At 43.0% G+C, this 23,356-nt stretch overlaps 1 protein-coding gene across 4 annotated transcripts in view; it reads left to right on the top strand.

The window, feature by feature from the left end:
* The window catches only part of LOC124064934 (low-density lipoprotein receptor class A domain-containing protein 4-like), a 176,825-nt gene extending 154,611 nt beyond the window's left edge, over positions 1 to 22,214 (top strand). For all 4 annotated transcript variants that reach the window (XM_046399844.1, XM_046399843.1, XM_046399845.1 and 1 more), the window contains 3 exons: positions 8,547 to 8,701; positions 10,276 to 10,326; positions 15,622 to 22,214. In XM_046399844.1, coding sequence (XP_046255800.1) covers positions 8,547 to 8,701; positions 10,276 to 10,326; positions 15,622 to 16,206 — 791 coding nt within the window. In that variant the 3' untranslated portion in view covers positions 16,207 to 22,214. The remainder of the gene's footprint in view (positions 1 to 8,546; positions 8,702 to 10,275; positions 10,327 to 15,621) is intronic.
* Positions 22,215 to 23,356: the final 1,142 nt, after the last annotated feature.

The following is a 23,356-nucleotide window of genomic DNA, read 5'->3' as shown; positions in this document are numbered from 1 at the left end:
TTAAGATTCTTCTTGCCTTAGATAAAAGATTATTACATTAAGTAGACTCACCAGTTAACACACATTCTCTCTCTCTCTCTCTCTCACACACACACACACACACACACAGATATACAGACTTTTCGACTTTTCTGGTTCAGTGCTGTAGAAGCTTTGAGCAACATGCTACAGCAGGCTGAGCTCTAATCACACATACACACAATCAGTGACCCTGGCTGACCCCGGTCAACACCCCTGACATGTACACACACACACATTCACCCTTCACTTTAACCCTGACATTAGTGTGACCCTCCAGTCTGGTTCAATCACTGAGAGTGTAGTCAGTCTGGCTTTTTGGCGGGGGGGGGGTTGTCTAGACACTATCCTGTCTGTGTGGCTCAGATAATGTGTACACACACACACACACACCTACACCTGAGAGACTGCAGGCCTGCGCAGACTGCAGGCGAGTGTGTGTGTGTGTGTGTGTGTGTGTGTGTGTGTGTGAAGTGACATGTTGAGCCAGCCTTGCGTCCTCTGTCTCACTGACTGGATGAATACTTTAACACTGGTCCCCTCTCTGCTTTACTGCTGTTCATGAATATTACAGCATTGGTATATTGATAATATTAGACTATATTGTAATATTCATGATATGTTATCTCAGAGCCCTACGTTTTTCCTCTCACGCTTCATGTAATATTCATAGAGATGGAGATGATATAGCTACATTAGTCCTTTTCAGGAGCGAAGGTGGGGATTTATTGCCAGCTCAGCATCGGGTCTCGTCATTATGGCCTACCTCAGCAATAATCAAACTTAGTCCACGCTGGGAGAAAAAGTGGAGAAAACACAAAGCTTTGACGCAAATGCATGTTGAGTGAGAGTATGAATGTGAATTAGATGTGACAGACAACAACAGAAGGAAGCTAGTCTGATTTTTTTAAGGCAAAAGTGTCAGCTTATCAGCTACCCCTGGTTTGTTTATTATCTTCACATTTAAACCACAGAACCGAACAACTTTCTGGTTGTCTCTCCCAAACCCTGGGTGCTCCTTTATCAACATTTTCCACAGGTTTTATAGCTCGCTAGTGTTCAGATGTTTTTTAACCTACTTCTGTAAAGGAATAAATTAGATGAATCGTCCAGCCCTACTCAGTTCTGAACTTTCTTTCATGATTTGCCATTACACGTACTAGGCTACACTCTATAACTTGATTGCAAACCTGCTAATTGTTCTACCATGTGTGCTTTTAGCCATATCGAACTCAACTGTTGTTATAATAATCAATGGAAATGTTTGTCAGAAAGTAGTAAAAATAGAACACAATTTAAAATAAGCTGTCCAGTTTGGCTGCTTATTTTTCAAGTTTTGAAATGAAAATTATTGTGCATGTAAGCATGACAGAATGTTTCCTGTCCCAGCGCGCAAGTTAGAAATAGTCATCATGGTTGAGTTCTGCTTTTTAATCCCATTGAGTCTCACTGGTGAGGCATAGACAGGCTGTCTGATTCCTCTGTGCTGGGTCAGTGAGAGAAGAAGGGATAGATAGAAATATGGAGAGAATGAGAGAGGAGGGAAAGTGGAGAAAAGAGACAGAGTGGTAATTGTTTGTTCTCTTGTTGCCCTGAGTCCCCATAGCATGTCTGGCACCTTTCTCACTCTCTGTCTCTTTTTCTGTCTGAGTGAGTGTCTCTCTGTCACTCTCATCTCCCTCCATCTCTGACACACTCATTACACCCTCTTCTTCCCTCACCCTTTCCTCTGTTATCAGCTTTTTCTTCTTTTCCTCAGCCTCACTGTGTCCACCCTTTTCTGACCGGGGATACCTGTCTGATGGGGCTTTGTATCCCCACACACACACGCACACACACACACAGATACAGACCCCCTCTCCTCAGGGTTAAGCAGCACTAAACTAGTTCATTTATTTCCATGGAGAGACTGACTGACTGTATTAGAGGAAGGAAGGCTGTAACTAGGCTGATATCTACTACATGCTGCGTCTCTCTCTCTCACACACACACACACACACACACAAACACACTGATTGAGAGAGACTGTTACTGCCTTTCCGATACCAGTCTTCTAGACATTACAGTGCACATTTCATAAGGGAGATAGAGGTGTGTGTTTGTGTGTGTGTGTGTGTGTGTGTGTGTACACATGTGTGTACCTCATTTTCTCTCTCCCTCCATCTCCATTAACTCTCCCTTCATTACTGAACTCCCTCTAACTGTGCTGGTATTTAAATGTGTGAGTGTGCGCCCCTTCTTGTCTCCTCCTATATCTCTCTGTGCCACTGTGTGTGTGTGTGTGTGTGGCAGCCAGGTCGCTGCCATGGCGCCCCAGCAGCTCCAGGCCTTGTTGATCACGGCACCGTGCCCAAGGGTTGCCATGGCAACGGCAGTGGCAGACAGGGCTGTGTGCGTCTGTGTGTGTCGAAGGAGAACTCTGTGTGTGTGTGTGTGTGTGTGTGTGTGTGTGTGTGGGCCCAGTGTGGTGGGCAACAGGCTGTGAACTCAGCAGGCCTCTAGCTGGGCTGGAGATCTTTGGGCAGCAGGAGAAGGACGAGCAAACTGGAGCAAAGAAAGCGTCCTTTTTTTCTGTCTTTTCTGTCTCTCTTTTTACTATATACATGTTGTACAGGTTTATATGGATTTTTTGGGCTGTGTTCAGCCAGACACGTAAACCCACAGGCTGATTGCCTGGGACTTTGGGACGAGCATAATTACTCAGCACTCCTCTATCAGTCATGGAGGAAGTGCTGCATTTCACAGTAAAGTGCAGTTTTGATTGCCAGGTGTGATTGAGATTGGTCATTTTTTTTCATGAATGAGATTTAGTTCTGGAGTGCAGCAGGAAACAGGAAATAACTATAGAGGAAATAAGCCAGCTGGAGGGTTTGTTGAGTTCAGCTTGGTAAGGTTAAAACAAAAAAACATCTTGCTTTGCTGCCTCCATGTTTTACCAAGCTGTTAGTTTTTAGGGGAACATGCAAATCTTGGTCATTTGTGATGGAGACTTTCCGTCAGCGCCCAGGCAGGCTGTTTTTACTGACGGGTCGCTTGTTGCAGCAGTTTTATAAACTGCTGCTTTTGCTCTGGGGCTGCAAGATAGTATTCATAACAGCTGAAGCTCAGTCTCTCTCTCTAGTCTGAGAGAAAAGGCATTTCCTTTGCTGGTGGGAGTAGCTCTCCTACTCTGAATTATCAAGCAGCTAGCGAGCCGTTCGCTGCATACTCATACTGTCAGTATGTACGTCCACTTTCAGCCCTGAATCATGAAACATCGTAGTTTTGGACAAAAGATTGCTGGTGCAAACTAAACCATGGAAATGTCTAAGGTCATCTCAGCTCAAATCGTATGTTTATTGAGCAATAACAATCTTAGAGGCCTCAACTGAGTGTGTGCAGTCTCTATAGATAGCCATTAGCCTGATTTTCATTTCAAGGCCAAACAGGGTAAGCCTGTACAGCCTCATTAGTCACAGAAGTGAGTCTCTCCTAGCATTAGCTGTTCATTGTTGCCAGTAGGACTGAATTTGCAGTGGATGTGCAGTGTGAGTCCAAGTAATAGCGAACTGTGCACTGAAACAGGCTGTTGCTAAGTTAGCAGGGAATAGTAGACAGATGCTGATTGTCCTGTACCTGTTTGAGATGAATATTTAACCTGTAGTTCTCACAAATAAAAACTATCATATTGCATGTTGTAATGGACCAAGGACTGTGTTGTGACTACACAAGTCCAATGAAAACCATCTGCAGGGAAGTACCAGAGGGAGATGTTCCCACACCTGGACAATTTAAAAACAAAGCTACCTGACTAGATATCATTAGGAACAAGTTAGAAAATGTGTTGTCCTGTTATTTGGGTGAAATGACCTTTTTAAGATTTCTGTAATTAATAATCGTTCTCAGAATGATTTAAAATCTCATGTATTTGACCTGTCCGCAGCTGCTGTTGACTGTTTGCTGTGTGTCTGACAGCTTCTTTTCACTGGCAGGTCAGCTGAACTGTCTGACCTCCCATTGGCCTCTCTCTCTCTCCCACACACACACACACACACACAGATACAAAGGTCAAAGGGCCATCGTGGGGTCACTGTGTATGCACTCTTGCTCTTCATGCTGTTTGCTCTCTCTTTTGGTGTTTTGCTTTTCGAATGGTCATCAGGAGAAGCTTATGCTGCTAGGACTGTTCTGTCTGTATCAAACTGGCAGGTAGTGAAGTCACCTTAACACTTAATATTAACTCTATATCCCTCAAAGTAAGGTATAGAGGTGGCATTTCGGTGCTGGTCCTGAAACTATGGTATCAAGTCAAATTTCAAGTAGCCCAAGCTATCAAATGCTGCCCAAAGCAGTTTTTACCCGTGCAGCGAAATAAAAAGTATCCTGCAACACTGCTGTAACCAAATCTGTGAACATACATAACATTGTTGTACAGGCCTGACTCCCAAGACAGCTGGTCTGCTGTGTAAAACGCAGAACATGGAAACAGAATGCAATCATTTGAAACCAAACTGTTTACAATTTTACAAAGTGTTCCTGAGCCAATGCGGTGACATCCTTCATCCAATCATGTGTCTGACAAAGTGATGAACCTCACCCCATCCTTGCTTGTGAACGTCATCAAACTCTCACCTGTTACCAGCGAACCTGTTTACCTGTGGAAGGTTCCAAACTGGTGTTTTTTTGAGCAGTACACAACTTTCCAAGTCTTTTGTGGTCCTCCCCAGCTGGTTTGAAGCCTGTTCCCGCATTCAAACTTAAAATAAGCATATATTGAAAAAAATCATTGAAGCTGGTGAGTTACAAACGCAACCTATTGTCTTTTTACTATTTTCAGTTGTACATGTGTCAAAGAGGATTAGAAGTCTGTAACCGTCTGTTTTATATGTTGTACACAGCGTCTCGACTTTTCTGAAACCACTAATGTCTGTACGGGTGTTTAAAAGAGTTAGAGTGTAATGGTCACTTTGCGTGGTTGAAATAAACTCAGTGTCCTCTCTCCTCACCACTGCAGAAAAAAAGTGATTTGACCGCTGGCTTGCAATGCAGATTATTCAGCCTGCTGGAGGAGTAAGGGTGCTGCAGACGCCGAGCTGATATTGTTTTGACAAGTGGATTACTGTTGTAATAACATCAGACTGGTGCTGTTAATGCAGACTGCCTGCACACAATGATCTCTGGCCTGTGCAAGAGTCAGTTCTGTACACTGTGTTCCAGAGCCTCTGAACTGGGTGGATACTGTGGTTCAGCCAGGACAGGCCTCCCCTCTTCCCTGCGTCTTTGCACTCTTATTCAATCTGTCCTCCTCCCCACATTTCCTTCCTCCCTTCTCTGCTCCTCCCCTGGCTTCCTTCCTCCCTGACGTTCAGAAGAGAAGCCATTAACTGCAGCCGCTTCACTTTTATTTTGCTTGAACTGTAAAAACATCCCCGCCCGTACAGCTTTGAGTCGGGCGTCTAGTTTGTGTGGCTTTTACAACAGCAGAAGCCAGAGTATGTGATATTTATCTGGCTGGCTTACAGACGGGCCTGGTCGACTTGGTTTCCCAGAAGGCTGTTCTCTGAATGAAACCCTCTCTCAGTCCCCCCTCCCTGTGGCTGCTGCGGTGAGCGCACAGGCCCAGGCTGGTAGTGGCTCAAGCTCCCAAATGAGACAGTCAGCCTCACAACATAACATCTTTCCAATGCCTTTTCTCTTTTCAAAGAGGACAGCAGTCCCAGAGAGGTGCAAAACAAATCTCAGTGGTCAATTTATGATTATTGAGGTAAAAAAAGAAAGAAAATTGTTTTTTGGATCATTCTGAAATCATTGCTTTTTAGCTATGATATGAGCAAGGCTGTTTTGATGGTAATGTCAGTCTGTCAGTCAGACTGAAATATCCCATCTACTATTGACTCCCTGTTGGATGGATTTCCAGGAGAACATACATGGTCCCTAGAGGATGAATCCTAATGACAGTCGGTGATCCCTTGTTTATTTAGCTCTGCCAGCAGAACAAAATTATTGTATAATAAATTATAATCCCAAAATACAGTGTATCATGTGTCCCTAATGTCAACTGTACCAGATGAATTTGTACATAATTTTGTATCAACATTCATGGTCCTAAGATGAGGAATCCAACTGACTCTGGTGACGTGTCCTCTAGTGCCACCATGAGGTGGCTAGCTGACAAATGTCTAAAGGCGGTCTAAAATGCTAAACTAAGAGGAAGACTGATGCCAAACATTATACCTGGTAAATATCAGCATCTTAGCATTGTCACCACGGGCATGTTAGAGTGCTGTCCGTGTACAGCCTCACTGTTGTAGGCTCAGAGTCGTCTTTAGTTTAACCCTGTCAGGAATCTTAAAATTAAGCAATCTGATGTCAGAGTTGCCCTTTTATTGGTTGAACTGCTCAGAAACATCAGTAACTTCAGACAAAGAGATTCATGAGAAAGCAGTGCTTGTGTTAAACGTAGGGGTTCAATAGACCTGAAGAGACCAGGTGGAAAGGGTTATGTTGGTTCCTCGAGTGTAACTTTACCTCAGCCCCTCTCCCTCATGGCTTGTTAGGAGAATTTGGCTCTACAAGCTTTTTTTTTTTTCCAGAGCACTCCACTTCTTCCCTTTTATGTGCGGTTGATGACGTTACCGAAGGGTCATTCAGTGCAGTTTTGGTTCTTCATCTTTGTTTCCTCAGTCCTACCTGTTCCACATTTAGGTGACTCATATTGTGACAAATAGCTTAAAAACTCTGTTTCAAATGTGTGAGAAATGATTGGGGATTGGGAAAGGATTGGCCATCACTTCCAGCATAGATGATTAAGACTGAATTGAACGTTAAATTGCTGTGATGGGTGGTTAATGTCGGTTGGTTTTACTGGCTTGGGTTTCGTTCTTTACAGGTTTTTTCTTTCTTCCTTTTTTTCCTCTCTCCTTCCATGTGGTTTGTGCTAGTTGGCCTTTTTCCTCTCAGTCTTACCCCACCCGTCCCCTGTGGCTGCTGTGGTGGGGCATAGGCAGGTTTGGGTGGGTTTTCGTTTCAGCTCAGGCTCGACACTAACCCACCCTAATGCAGACAAATAAGCCGGATTATTAAGACTGAGAAGACTGGGATAGGTAGGGTTTTACTGGACTTGGCTGGTTTTGTGACTGAATTAGTTCCAATTATTATCAATACTAGCAATCAAAGCTTTACCTCTGACCGTCTTTTATTGGGATTTTCTGTGCTGTTTTCTTGTGTTGTGTGGGAATACAGTGCAAAAATTGTACAGAACTTTGTGGAGAAAGTGTCCACCAGAATCAAGGCATTGTAGCTCAAATAGCTGAGTGTACATTGTGTCATTGTTCTTACAGAGCTACATGTGCATGCACACACACACACACACACTCACACATACAGACAGGACACAAACTGTGTAAACACACACATATAAAGTGAGTGAGTGTCCAGCCGTGAGTAAGAGTATGAGTCAGAGGTCAGACTGTGTGCCAAGACCAGACAAGGTCAAGACTTCTGCTCAGAACAAACCAACAACACACAACAAAAGAGCCTCAGACTGCAGAGAGGGAGTGGAGAGGAAGGAGGGATAGAACAAGAGAAGAGAAACTGAAAATGGGAGATGATGAAGAATATGAAACACAAAGAAAGAGTGGTGGTGGGTGAGAGAGGAATGCTAGTAGAGGGATTGGCAATGGCCAGAAGAGTCGGGAGAATACAACAAGAGACTTGTGGGAGAAAAGAGGAGGATGGAGGAATTCAGTTAGAGGAAAGATGGATAGAGAGAGATGGGTGGGCAAGTGGTGATACAGGAAAGGTTCAAAGTGACAGAGTGGGAGGAGAGACAAGAAAAGGAGGAAACAATGAACAAAAGACAAAAGGCAGACGTGACTATGAAGCAGCGATCGTTGTGTCTCCCAGTGGTGCTCCGATCTGGGAGGTCATCCCAGATCAGTTCTGATGCTTGTGTGTGTGTGTGTGTGGGTGACTGTTGTTAGTTGAGGACAGAAACACTGCAGTTATTCGACGTCTTCACTGCAGGCTGGGAGAAACACTGCAGTCCCAGCACTCATCTTTTCTGCGATTTGAAGCTTTTGTGAAGCGAATCCTCGGGCAGACACTCATACATACATATAAAGCATACATACTGTATACTCACTGTGTGACTTGGAGTTTGACCTGTGCTGCCCCCTGCTGGTTAACTTGAGTTACAGCAGCCAATGAGAGTCGTTGAATCCCTTAAAACTTTGGAAGTTTCAGCCCAAAGATCCATTCAGTCGCTGTTCTGTAGCTTTTCATCACGTCACATGATCTTCCTCAGCTCAGATGCCCAGTTATGGCGGATGTATACATATTCACGTTTTGATTTTTTTTCAGAGCATTTTTCTTTTGATTATTATCTGGTACACCAAATTTTAGAATGAGCAGCTTTCTGTGCAGATGTCACAAAAGGTTGCAAATGAACTTCATAATGTTGTTTGAAATGTACAGTTTTGGGTTATTTTGCACGTATGTCTCTTGTTTGACACCAGTCCCCCCCCCTCTCCTTTTGTGCGTTTGTGCAGCTGAGCTGGAGTTTGTTCAGATCATCATCATCATTGTGGTGATGACGGTGATGGTGGTGGTGATCATCTGCCTGCTCAACCACTACAAGCTCTCCACCTGGTCCTTCATAACGAGGCAGAGCCAGGCCCGAAGACACGACCATACCCTGCAGCAGGTCAGTAACGCTGTGTGTGTGTGTGTGTGTGGATGAGAGACAAAAAGACACTGTTTGTATTGGGTTGTGTTTAGTTGCTCTGGCAGCGCTGTTCTTTCAGCAACCGTGCCAATAACATTTTGATCTAAGCTGATAGTGGGTGAAAAATTGCGTGTCTGTCTGTTCATCTGTTCTCACTGAATGTCCCGATGTACTCAGTGTGACAGTACATTTCTTTATTTCTGAAGCAGGACAAACATAGCTTACCAGTTTGTTCCCAGTAAAGCTGCGCTGAGCTAAATGAATCCTTTTATCCCAATCGGAGTCTCTGTCCCAGTTTGACTGAGGTAACAGCTTTGCTCCAGTCTGTTAGGTGAACTTGCTGAATTGGTTTCTTCAGAGCCAGACTCTGTCAGGCCTTGATGTTTAATTCACTACAGCGCCGTCTAGACAGCAGCGGCTCTGCCCCCATACTGACATGTCGACACTGCGGGACAAACACACACACACACACACACACACACACGTGTACAAACATGCATATATTGCAAGACTGCATCCACTGACATAGGATCAGATGCAGAATATGATTCACAATGCAAAATTATTGGACCATAGATACATCCAGCTTCTAGACCATTATCTGAAAAACAGATAAAAGCTTTTGTATACTCAGTTGTCCCATTACAGATTATTTAAATTCAGCTAATAACCTCTCATTGCATCTTTTTCATCTCTACTCTCTCTCTCTCTCTTTGCCCCATGCCGTCCAATCAAAACAAACATTATGCAAACAGAAGCAGACACATAGCAGAAAATGCCATAAATGCAGCATCAGAAAGCTACAAGCCAACAAAGCCTCTTAGCGGAAAGTGCAATTTGAAAGAGTAGCCACTGGCCTTTGGCCCTAACAGACACATAAACAAGCAGGATTTATGCATACTTGTCCTCCTTTTCATGTTTCTTTTTTCTCACTAAATATTGTTGACTGTGCCATCTTAAGGAAAGATCCTCAAGTCAAATGTAGATGAAGAGAAACTGCAGTTATTTGATAGTTGTGTTTCTTTGTTGTAGCTGGACTGGAGCCGTCTGGCTTTTGTTGTCCTCGCTCCAAAACAGGGCAGGATTTTTGAGTTTGAAGGCGTTTCTCAGCATTGTTGTTTCATCTTTTGTGTCCTTGTTAAGTTGTTACTTTTTGGATATTTTTTTTTCCTTCCCCCTTCATCCTTTTCTTTTTTTTTGTGGGTTAAGGAAGAAAGATTTTTTTTATCAGCAGTTTAATGGTCTCACTTCAGAAACGATCACAGAGAAAACAAACAACAAAGCAAGTAACTATTGTTGTTTTCTAAATCTTCATCAGTAGCAGGAAATCTGCCGTGAGTTTAACACATTGTCAAATACACGTTAAATGTTCAAAAAGATCAAATGATCACTCTGTCAACATTTAAAAGTAAACAAAGGATAACTTACTGTATTTGCTGGTAACATGAATGTGTGAAATTCACACTTAAGCTTGGTGTTTGACATTCTCAGAGACACACTTTAAAGTCTTAACCTTGTGCTTTCTTGTTTTCGTTCTCTCTCTCGATGTGTAGGATGGGTGTCTGTGGCCTTCAGACAGCGGCTCTCGACAAGGCGCCTCGGAGGTAAGACCATCTCCACGCTGCCAACCAAGTCTTGCTCGCTGAGAGGAGGCAGACAGAGCAGGGCTATAGCTGCGCTTCATGCTGACTCCAGAGGGCCCTTAACTGCTAAAAAATATATATTCAGATCGCTTGAGCTGCATGCATGAACCATATCCAAAAGGTGATGAGAAGAAGTGTTATCAGGTGTTGAGTAGGGCTTCTGGAAATTATTATTGTGCCTATGACGTTTGCCCATATCTTAAATCTTTTTGCATAGGTCGTCATCAGCATTAGTAGCTACGTGCTTAGTCTCCAGGGATGCCTTCATCTTTTGTTTTTGGCGTTGTTTAGCCACTCCCCTCTTATCTCCACTTCACATATCTATGAAACTAGCAAAGATAACTTTCGTTCAGCTGAATCTGCAGCTTGGCTTTTGGTTAAATCAACTGCTGCAAAAAAAAAAAAAATATTTATTTCCCAATAAAGAAATAAATAAAATTTTGCATTTATGTTGACCAATAATGTTGTGACTTGTTGCTCTCACCATCTCGACACAGCACTTTGAGTCGCTGCATGTTTGAGTGTTTCTGCCTACAAAGTCCTTTGTCTGACTGTTGCTAACCACAAAAGCGGTTCTACAATGCTTATCAGAGGCTCTTACTCAAGCTGCCATCCCCACATGACTCCCACGTAAAGCTTGACTTTAAAAGATGCCATATGTAACATCTTTCACTATTGTAATAGTTACGAGACACAAATGATAGTAGTTAGGACCTTTGGTGGTCTCCGTCGTGTGCTAACACAGTTGTGTTCTCACAACTCCTGCTGTTACCATGACTTCATGGATTTCTCTTCATATTTATCTGATCCATTACCTCTTTGGCTTCATTAAAAAGGTTTAACATGTGGAAACTACAAGAAATCCTCAGGGCCATTTGTGGTGGTGGAAACTGGAACTCCCTCATCCTGTTTGGTGTTGTAAAACAAACTTTTTTGGTGCAGTACAGCTAACCAGCAGAATCCAGCTCAGTTTCTATGGCCTTGTTACTGTGTGGAAAAATCATTAAAAAAAATCACACAGTATGTGGGAATGACTTATAGATGATAACTTGCTACAAGTAGACCATTTAACAGAGTCTGGCATTCAGAGAGGCAGTGTAGAGATAAAGTATAGGCTATAAAGATGGCAACTAAAATGAATTAAAGTGAGAGAAAGAAGACCAGAGCCCGCTCATTGATCTCTTCAGTCTAATCTACTTGCTTTAGTGGCTGTGTTACAAATGTAATGTGTCTCTTCTCAGCTCTTCTTTGTTTCTTAGTTGACTTATTTTCCTAGTCCTCTACCTTGTATCAGTCTTCTGTGAGGAGCAGCAATGCTGTCACGGCACAGAGGTCCTGACATTTGCATTTTGGTCGCTTGTAAATATTTGATCATTCAGGAATTGAAGCTTGTAATTCGTGCCCGGCACGGCTGGCACTATACTCCAAACAAAATCAAATTTGGCATGTTCTCAAAGACTTGTGAATACAGAACCGCAAACAAATGCCAATATACTCACTGTGACTGGTGATCTGTTTGCTTAATGGCGTCCATGCCAGATGGTGGAGCTTACAAGTCCCGTTGGGAGGAGATGCTCTGGGAAAACTAGAAACACAGAGTTCAGAGAATGTTCGAAAACACAACCCATCACGTGATTGTATTGTTAACTTACATACAGTACTATTTCAAGCCTGAGTGAGAAATTCAGCTGGTCAGTCTGTGTGCACTTCTGCAATCAAAGGCAAATGTGACTCTTTGTGTTGGCAAAACGCAGCCAAAACAAATTCACCAAATTTGCTTTCATTTGGAGTTACCTGCCAGCTAAAAGCTTTATGTGTGAACAGAAGTAAAGGGGGAGAAGATGGAAGGGGGAGTGCATGAGGATGAAGGGAGGAAAAAACAGTGACAACGTTAAAGCACCCAGAGAGACCTGGCTGGGGGGCCATGGAGAGACAAACACAGAGGGAGACGCAGCCAATGTGTGTGGGTGGCTGAGAGATGCAGGGAAGGGGGCTGAGTGTGTGTGTGTGGCAGGGGGGTGGATGGTTTTTGGTGCGTCATTAATCAGCAACACCTCCCCTGACACTGTCTAGACAGCCGTCTGAGAGCTGCCCTGCTCTGCTGCGCTCTGCTCCCTCTATCAGCCATACACCTTTCTCTCCCCCTCCTTCTGTCTGTCTGTCTGTCTGTCTGACTCTACGCTTCTCCTTTTTTCTCTCTCTTCAGTTTCTCTCTGTCTTTATTTTTCTAGCTCTCTTTCCTCTCTTTATCTTTGTGGCTCTTTTTTCCTCTCTCCTTTCTGTACTCTCTCCTTATCTCAGTAGCCTTTCTTGTTAATCCTTTCCATTCTACTCTTTCTCTCGCTCTCTCTTTCTCTCTCCCTCTCTATCTATCTATCTATCTCACCCTTTCTCCATTTCAATTGCCCTGATCCTCTATCCCCCCCCCCCCCCCCCCCCCCGCCAGGTTTTTTTTTCCAATCTGTTGTTCTCTCCATCCAGACTGCCTTGTCAGTGGGGGTTGACTATTAGAGCCACAGTCACTAATTGAAATGGGTTCCCTCTGATAATGACTCGCCACAGTCGACATGTGTGGAATTGGACAGAAATGTGAGAAATGAAGAAATGGATCATGCAGTTGCAGTCTGAGGAGCTAATTGAGGTGAAGATCTCAAACAAAAGCTGGAGGATGAAGCGATGTGTTGAACGTTGTAAAAGGCACTGCGGATCTTTTCTCTGCTTTACTGTAATTACTCGGTTATGTCTTCAATAACCAATACCCCTTTCACGCTGGACAAAAAAGACCCCCACTAACACTACATCTGGCTTTTGTCTTCAGTGTGAAACAACCAGGATTCATTCCTGGGTCAAATGACTGTGCAGTAGTCACAGGCATTTGTCAGCTCCAATAGGCTGTGATGGAAACGTGATACCCATGTGGACACACTAATTTACACCCCTTTTCGGGTGTGATGCTATGACACACATTGAAGATAAGGACGTCGGTGCGTGAATACTTTTCCAGCCACCTTCATTCAAGCAGCGTTCAAACACTGCACTCAAAGCTTACTTCAGACTGAAGTAAGAGATAAAATAAAACACTGTAACGTTGCCACTGTCCAACATGTCAGTACCTGACCTGTACTCCCATCAGAGATGAAAATGAAGTAAGATGTCTCCCTAACTTTTATCATCATCTCTGGGGGAAAATAAAAACAATGTATTTAATTCAGATTGTTGTTGATGAACACAAGGTTTTTTTTCTGCCGCTTTCTACTTTCTGCTTTCCCCGTTTTCTGGTATGTTTGTGACATTGAACATGATACACCAGAAATAAACAGGAAGGTTATCCACTTTCCGTGTGAAAGGAGTCCATCTGGTGTATATATATATATATATATATATATATATATATATAGGCTCCTCATTCAGTGTTTACACTGAACTCAGTTATACCTTCAGAGAAATGTATTCTCTGAGCTGTTAAGTTATTAGCGGTTTGAGATAGCTTAGGGGGTCAGCAGCTTGGATGTATTGAGAGAAACTTGAGAAACCATTGCTGTAACCACGCTCAACTGCACAAATGAATAATTTACAGCTCTTTGTTCTCACTGGACGTAATGTCTCAAGTTATTATAACACAAAGTGTCCAAGTGTTTGACGTAAGAGCCAGTAAAACGTAATTTTGCCCAGAGATCAGCATGTGACCTGTTCCATAAAATATCGCGTACAGGATCGGTACGGGTCAGCTGCAATACAAGGCAGGATAGTGTTGACTGTTTGCAGACAAGTTTGAATTCAGGTGAATGATATTGTTGGGCTGAGCAACTCACTGTTGTATCTGATTCATCGTCGGTGTCAGCATAGTATGATTCTGTTTGGTCACAATGATTCATCAACAGATAGCTGAAGTTTTTGTTTTTTTTATTCTGATGTAATAAATTGCAGTATGAGACCACTCACTGCGCTGAACATCATGTTGATGTGTCATATGAAGAGCTCTTTTCCAAAACGCTATAAATCCGTTTTAATAGTTTTCAGGAAAATGACATTACCTAGACCCACGCATTTTGTTAATATTCGGTTTATCCTGTTAAAATGGTTTGTTGGCTCAGTCTGAACATGTTGAACAATGATTGTTAGATCAGACAACAATATTGTTGATTATAAATTCAAAGTTTATTTTCTTTTTTCACAATGCTATAAATCCATCCATTTTTGCTGCTACAACAAGGGAAACACTGCCTACAGCCTGTCTCTCTCCAGAAGGGACGACATACCTTTCACTTTTCATTCTCTCCCTCTCTTGTCTTTACAGACGTCCCACGGTTTTTATTAACCATTAAAAACATTAGTCATTAGGAGTCGCACACACACACACACACACACACACACACTTAGCTTCCCTACCCCTGCTCTATAGCAATGACATTAGTAGGCTAGTATTATTATCAGTACTTTCCATGTCACGTTAGCATGCTTGTTGTCGCAAGGGAGAAACCTACAAAATGGTATTGAACTAGCCAATTCTGACACGAAAACTGTACTCAACAAACACTTATATGAAGGTGGCCTTGCAAACGGGCACCTTCTCTGTGCGACTGTGGCACAAGAGACTATACTTGACTGATACGTTCCGGTCTTTTTGTTTATTTACATCCTGGACTTTCGGACGCTGCCTTTTCACTTGCGTTATGTCCAGGAGATGAAGCATGGCCAAGTCCTGGTCAACATGGAGAGAACAGGACAGGACAAATCGCATTTAGGCTAAAAATAGGTTCAGCGCTCATCGTAGTTTGGAAAGCAACTGCATCTTACAGTGCATTTTAAACAAGGAAATATAGCAATTTGGCATGAAACGTTGATGGAGCAGTGAATAGGTTCAGTTCAGCAAAATGGCGTGACGAACTCAAGTTTTTAAAAGTTTTATCATGTTTTGGAGAGCTCTTCATTTATACCTTTGCTGTATTCTGCTATATATCAGAAACTATTAATGCGTGATAACGTGATGTGATATTGACGTTAACAGTGTTGCCTGTTGATGTCAGTTAACTGTCATAATTGTGCTGACGTGTCTATCTCTTCTCCTCCTCTGTCCCTCCTTTCCTTATTTTCTACCTTCTGTTGCCTCCTTCCATCCTCTCTTCTTCCCCCATTTCTTTGTTTTCTCTTGTACTCCCCTGCTTTCTTCTCTCTCTCTCTCTCTCTCTCTCTCTCTCTCTCTCTCTCTCTGTCTTTTTCTCCCTCCCTCCCTCCCTCCCTCTGTCTTTCTGTCAGGTATTATACGCTCCCCAGGCCCGGGATCGATTCACCACTCCCTCCTTCATGCAGCGCGACCGCTTCAGCCGTTTCCAGCCCACCTACCCCTACCTGCAGCATCAGATCGACCTGCCGCCCACCATCTCGCTGTCGGACGGTGAGGAGCCCCCGCCGTACCAGGGGCCTTGCACCCTGCAGCTCCGCGACCCCGAGCAGCAGATGGAGCTCAACCGCGAGTCTGTGAGGGCACCGCCCAACCGGACCATCTATGATAGTGACTTGATCGACATGGGAGGAGGTGGGAGCCTTGGAGGGGTGGGGGGAGGAGGGGGAGGAATGGGAGGAGGCGGACCAAGGCCGCCCAGCAGTAACTCGGGCATCAGTGCGGCCAACTCCAGCAGCCACGGGCGCATGGAGGGCCCCCCGCCAGCGTACAGCGAGGTGATGGGTCACTACCCCGGCTCAGCGTTCTTTCTACACCAGCACAGCAATAACCAGAGGGTGGGGGGGCCGGGGAGCAGGACGATCCAGCAGCAGAGCCAATCAGAAAGCACAATAGTACCTGCCAAGGCCAAGGACGGCCAACCAGAGGACCTGGTGTGAAGAAAAGGGTAGGGGGGCAGGTGGGGCCACCCACCCCAGACTGAAAACTGTCTCTCCTCTTCACCCTGACCACCTGCGAGCAGTGGTCTCTCTCTCTCTCTCTCTCTCTCTTTCTCTTTCTCTCTCTCTCTCTCTCTCATGTCTTCTCTCCACACTCCCATGCACAAATAAATATCAAATTTAGCTACAACAAAACAAGGAAAGAGAGGAACCAAGAGTTGAATTCATTTCAGTTTCTTTCCAGTGGTAGAAGTTCAAACAGCTAGCACTGCTGGGGCAGGATGTATGCACTGCGCTGAGTTTTTATTTTCCTCTACATGAGAAAGAAACATACTGCTAGCACAGATTGAAACAATTTACTTTTTTTTGTCCCCTCGGGTGACAGCTCTGTCCCTGGGAACTGAGGATGATGTTTTCCTTTTTTTTTTTGTTTTTGTTTTTGTTTTCTTTTGTTTCCTTTTTTTCGGACCGGGATCTGTGCACAAAGCGAGAACTGAGAATCAAGGACTTGCAGAGAACACAACTAAACAAGAGACTCACAAACCCAAATCTTAGTGCCAAGGTTCACGAGGAAGCAAAGCGGGGGGTGGGGTGGGGTGGGGGGGTGACTTGTTTTAACATTCAAAACACAAAAAAGAAAAGTTATCTAAAAGTTGCACTATCTTTTTGTTGTTAAAGAGTAGAGGGAAATTATGCTATGTGATGATATTGATGATGATGATGTGTTTGTTTTTCTTTTTTCGTCCTTTTCATGAATGGACTGACTGACTGAACTTTGGCTCCAAAGTTGTTTAAACAGTTGGGAGCAAAAAAAAAAAACAAAAAAAAACAAACAAACAAACAAGTATTATAAGCTTGTGCCCTTCCTTTTTTTGAAAACCGCAAGAAAAACTCGTACCCAGCCTGCAGCATCTCTGTCTGCTCACACCACAGGCACAGTGAGACTTAGTAAGAGAATAACCTTGCTCACGTCTGTGTACACTTCAGCCTAGTGGAGAAGAAATCTGCCTTGTGAACAGCTCCTGGGTGGACCAAACCTTTCTTACTTTGTCTGGGGTGTTTTTTTATTTGTTACAAAATTTGGAGATGGCTTTCCCAAACCAGTAGTAGTTCCTAGGACACCTCTTTGGCAAGATGCACCATGCTAACATTTCTGGATATCAAATTACCTTTGAATAACGCAATGCTATAACAAATAAAACATATCTTACAGTCCACCCAGTAGCCCAATCACAGCAGATTCTTCACTTTTCAGCTCTGTCCTGACCTCTGAGCACCTGACATTTCCTCTTTCCTGTTTCCTGCGTCCACCCCCTCTCCTCTCTTTCTTCTCACCGCTCATTTCGACATGCACAGTGCATTCTGCCAACAGCCACACTGAACACGAACCCCGCCGCCATGACAGTGATAACACAAACAAAAACAACAAAAAAAAAGAAGGCTCAGCTCTCCGTCTTCACGTCTCTAAAGCCACAAAAAATAACAACAACAAAAAAAAACAACCCCAAGATGACACAAAGTGAAGATTCCTGTCTGCATCCGCCAGCGCAGCGATCAGGTTTTAAGTGAAAACTGTCTGTGGTCAAAGTCAAAGGGCTATGGGAGGGTCCTTTTTTGTAAAAGAAAACCTTTTTGAAAATTGAGCCTTTTTCTCTGCTCATCGTTGCCTTCTCCTCTGCTCTTGCGCTTTCTGTCTCTCTATTTTGTTTTGCTTTCAATGCCAGTGCCCCCCCCCCCCACGATATCCTTCATCCCAGCTTTCTTACAGTGTCTCTGGTAAACGCTGTCCATCATCCCTCCCTCCATCCGTGTGCAGAAAAAGTGCGTTCAAATGATGCAGAGTCCGCCAAGCCCTTTAAAGTGGAGACTGGAGTGGAGCCCTTGTTTGGCAGTGTGCTAGTGCAGTCCTCTCCTCCCTGTGTGTGTGTGTGTGTGTGTGTGTGTGTGTGTGTGTGTGTGTTGGTTAGACCTTTTAACAACACAGAAAAGCACTTAATGCTCCATCAGGAGCATTGTGTGTGTGTGTGTGTTTGTATGTCTGAGTGACTTATTAGAGTTGTCTGTTTAGAGATTCAAAGACATGTTACTTATTTGGCACTGTCCATATTAATCACTGAGCAAGCTTTCATTAAAGCTGGAGGTGCATGATGGTCGTTATCTCGGTACAGAAGCCCACAGAAGTCGCGACCAGTGAACTGCACTGCTTCCATTAAAGTTGCACGTGGTAAACTTTCTGGACAAAAGTAATACATTGCATTTACACATTGTGTCCCAGATTCATACTTCAGACTGATTCTCAGCAGATTTAGAGTATGTGGTGCATCCATGCTGCCAACTATTAAACCACATAGCAGAATGTGGTGAGACCGCTCAAGGAAGATCTGAGAAAATAAAATAGAAGATACTGCAACTCTTTAAAACCTTCTCTTTGAGGAGATGAAAGGATGGTGTGCTATATAGTGTTCTATATATTTTTTGTCAACTTCATCTGCTGAGGCAGGTTGTGGAAAACAGTGGAAGAAAGTAGCAAGTGGACCTTGGGTTATGTTCCCAATGCAACAAACTTAAGAAATACTCAGCTGGCCACTGTAGTTTAGTATATGTTATGGAGCTGGGACACAGGTGATGCTATTTAATCCACGATTTCCCTGGACTGAATTCCTTTTATACTTTGCAACAGTCAGATATCCTCTGCTGGCACTAGTTGCAGTCAAAGTGTGAAGTTGCCTAATGCAGCCTTAATGAGTATGTGAAGACATCCTGTGATATCAATGCAACAGAACGACCATATGCTGAGCTGAGTTCCAGTTTAAACATTACACTAGGAACCTGGAACTGTTCCTGCAGATGAGAAAGAACCAAGTGAGCGATCCCCTCCTTGTGTACTTGGAGCTCACATCTGACTTCACAGCATTCAGTTTGAAGGAAGGCACTGTTGGCATCAGTGTGTTTGAATGTATGCATGTGTCCCGATTGTGTGTTTCTGGTCAGTGTGTCCATCTGGCCCTACAGTTTGTGTGTGTGTGTGTGTGTGTGTGTTACTACATCGCTGCTGCTACTGCTGTTGCTGCTGCTACTGCTACTGCTACTATTGTTGCTACTGCTGCTTCTGATCCCCCACCCACCAGTCCTCCTCTGTCCTTCTGTCCATGCTGTCCCCTCAACTCATGCAAAACTAGAAGGAGAGATATATGACCCTCTGCAGTCAAAAGCACAATTGTTGCGACAACATTTGGCTTGTATAAAAACAATTTCATTTTGTTACACAGAGACATGGGGGGTGAGTCCATTGTGAAAAGGTTGTCCCAACACTTCTGCCTATGGCTGTATAGACCTGCTTCAAACCTGCTTTTCTTTCCTCTTTTTCTTCTTTCTGTTTTTTCTTTCTCTCGCCTTGTTCTGTCTGCGCAGTCATAGCTTGTAAATTGAGGATATAAAGATGAATTTTATGTTTTCTACAAGGAGGTTTGCATGTTACTATTATGTGAGTAAATAAGGTGCCTAATGTTCATGTTTGAGCAGACCACACCTCAGTCAAACTGCTGCTTGGAGTCCTTGCAGGTGCTTCATGTCAGACTTGACCCCCCCCTGTCTGGCAGAACGGAACAGAAATTCACAGGAAACGTTTGCCAAGGCAAAGATCATTTCTGTCTTTTTGTGAACAGATGTCACAGCGGTGACTTGCTTTCTGATCTTGGTTTCTCATTCAGCTTTTGAGCTCCTGTTTGATTACAGACTGAATCTGATCCTGCAGTGACGTAGACAGAAACCACCTTTAACTCAAGTCCCCATCAAACTGTACATGTGATGGCCACAGGACCAGCGATCTAGCAGAACAGCAGCTGCCTCTGAACTGCAGCTCAACCTTGACCATTTTTAGATCTGAGGTCCAGTTCACCGGCATGGTTTGTGAGCACGCTCGCCGGCGTGCTCGCTTCCCTCATGCCAGACATGGGCGGTCAGTACCGGCAAAGCGACTGCAAAGCCTTTTTGACCAGTAATTTGACCAGCGTGTGGAGCAGACATAGGAACCCACTTGCACTCAAAAAGCTCCCACCTTCGTTGTGCCTCACTTCCAACGGTGCTTTTTTCAGTAGTCTGTCTTTCTTTATGTTTGTTTGTAAGGTGCTGTATATAACTTGAATATATTATGCACATATCCTACCCAATGGGTAGAAACCACAAAAAAATGTTGTGAATAATGTAATATAATGTATAGACAATATAAGAATTTTAAGAAGGCAGCATCAAATTTGTAAATGCCTACGGTTAAAAACGTGCTTTGTCTTTTTTTTTTTTATGAGAAAACATGGTTTGCAAAGTATGCTTAGAATATGGTTGCAACACAAATACAAATTACTACTTATAATATTTTGCTATAAATAATAGTCTGTTATGATAAGGATGAGATAACCTCTGGATTACGGAAGATGTTGAGAAAGAATATTATTCACTTGTTTATCGGATCATCTATAAACAAGCTCTCACAGTGCTTGCCATCATTTGGGTACTGGCTGGTGGTTTTATTTTCACCACAATCGGCTAGCAAGTGTATAGTTGTATAACACAGATCTTTTTAAGAAAACATATTCACATCAGTTGGTGTTGATGCCACGACTTCAGCCGAGTCCCGGTTGAATTTCAACTCGCTTTGTAAATCCGTAAACAAAAAGCCGAAGCTGTCTAGTTGGGGAGACGCGTCACATGACTGCTGCACACCAGAGCTGTCAGCACTTCCAGTTAAGGAAGTATATGTGTCTGTACTCGTAGATTATTTTAATTCATTTTAACTGTAATTTTGTATATCTGCCAAAGTATAAATCTGTCGACTCGAGCACATTCAGCGCTGCTGCAGCTCAGGCTGCATGTTGGGCTCTGGTTAAAGCATTTCAGCTCCATTACAGGAGGATTTTGATCACATTAATGTTGAATGGGAAGAGTGTAAAACATTAAAAGGAATAATTCTCATTCCCTTTTTTGGTCAAGATTGGAAAGTTGCACCAGCTTGGAAACGAGTGGGGAAAAAAAATGCCGTTGAAACTGTCATTTAACTTTTTTCTCTTTATTACTTACTATTTTTTTTTTTTTTTTTTTTTTTTAACTTTCTACATTACAATGTTATATGTGGAGCAGTATATTGAAACAGAAGTCATGTTTAATCTGAAGTCATTTATTTACAGTATGTACTGAAAAAAAAAATACTCATAACACTGTACAATAACCGCAGAGCATGTTCATTCTTATCTATAGACAATGTACATAGCAATGCGCCATTTTCTCTTCAAAGCACCAAATAAGTGGCAGTTGTGTAGTTTTAATTTGGAAAAGTCTCTATTGTAACTTTGGCTGGAGCGCCGCTCAGCTCTCCTTCTTAGTAGACCTTTTCTTCGTTCTTTTTTTTTTTTTTTTTTTTTTTTTTTTTTTGTTTCCTGCTCTAGCTTGAAAAACTAACTTGGGCTCAGACTGATCTTTATTTGATTTCTGCCCCCGCAGCGCGTTCCCTCTCTCCACTTATCAGAAGTCTGTACTCAACTGCTGACAACAAGTAGCTGTTTTTATCGTTCCAGATTTTAATAATAATGATGATAATAATAACAATGATAACGTCTCAACAGTTTGGTATTCTCTCTGTCTTGACAGTTACCATAGGACTGCTTCCATCATGGGTTTTGTAACATCAGTTTGCTTTATTTACAAAATGAATCCTTCTCGTTCCCCTCCCCCCTCTGTGCTGAAATTTAGATATATATATGACTGTATTCAAGAATTATACAGTATGTATATATCCAAACGCGGAGGTAAAATTGTTGTGTATTTTTGCCTCTTTTTATTTAAGCAATTGTGATGTAATAGGTTTTAGGCCTAAGGTCTGTTATTGCAATACTTTTACAGAAAAGAAGAAAAAAAAATCAAAAAATGTTGCTCTAAGTGCTGTTGTAGTCAAAGATTTTATGCTTGTACTTATGCTGTAGTCAAACTGCAGCGTAATGAATAAACTTTAAAAGTGATTACTCTGGTGTTCTCCCTCTGTTTTTCCCTCCGTCTTATACAGATGACTCTTTGTAAGCCTGGAGTGCCACTCAGATTGCTGATCTGAGTTGGCCTGCATGGTGCCTAACCTGGTTGCTTGGTGATGCAGGTTGCAGCCTGATGCACCAACACGTAAAACACAGGCTGAGTGGGTTAATCACACTATTAAGGGAAGGCACTTTCAGTGCAGGTGAACCTGATGTCCTTTACAAATGAGTTCTGTGTCATACTGAGCACTACAGCTAGTATAATATCTGCATATGTTTTGTAGCTGTATCAATGTGTTGTATGTTTTAAGAACAATATACACTGTATAGACTAAAGTATCACCATGATGACTCCTGACCATTAGACCAACAGCTACTTTAATGACATTGCATTCTAAATAGTCAGACAGCTTTGTAGCTAAATCAGCTTCCACTCTTCTCTGAAGGCTTTCCACAAGATTTTGAAGTGTTTCTGTGAGAATTTGTTGCTTGAAAAAAAAAATCAGTGAGGTCAGGCACTGATGTTGGACCAAAAGGTCTGGCTCACAGTCTCTGTTCCAGTTCATCCCAAAGGTGTTTGAGGTTGAGGTCAGGGTTCTGTGTGGACCAGTCAAGTTCTCAAACTCATCCAGCCATGTCTTTATGGAGCTTTGCTTTGTGCACTGGGACACAGTCATGCTGGAACAGAAAGAGGCCTTCCCACTGGCATATATAAAGATGTCTCCACTTCCTCCCACTGTAAAAACTGAAGCCAAATGTTCCAAATGCTAGCACTGCCATCTTGTGCTGATGACATCATTTAGAACCAGAGTCAGTAGTGATTGGGCAGTGGAGTAGCAGTATCAAGGTCCTACTCTTAAAAGTACTTTGCATCGACAATATAATGCTTTGCATCACATGAGGGTTTCATTAGCTTGAACTGCTGACTTTGGATAAGACGAGGAATAAATGTTTACAGCCTTTTGTGAGACTCTCTTAGCTCCAAAAACACTGCATTTTCCGTTTCCCTGAATGATACCAGCCCAAACTGAGATAACTCTCGTGACATCATCACAGGTGATTTGCTTGAAATGACTTGGAAAACTCCTGTAGAGAGATTGTAGGACTGTTTTAAAGCAAACACGTTCTTATAT

This window comes from Scatophagus argus, chromosome 9 (genome assembly GCF_020382885.2).
Source record: "Scatophagus argus isolate fScaArg1 chromosome 9, fScaArg1.pri, whole genome shotgun sequence".
Classification (NCBI taxonomy): Eukaryota; Metazoa; Chordata; class Actinopteri; family Scatophagidae; genus Scatophagus; species Scatophagus argus.
The sequence above is the reverse complement of the archived record's forward strand: the minus strand, read 5'-3'. Positions and strand labels throughout refer to the sequence as shown.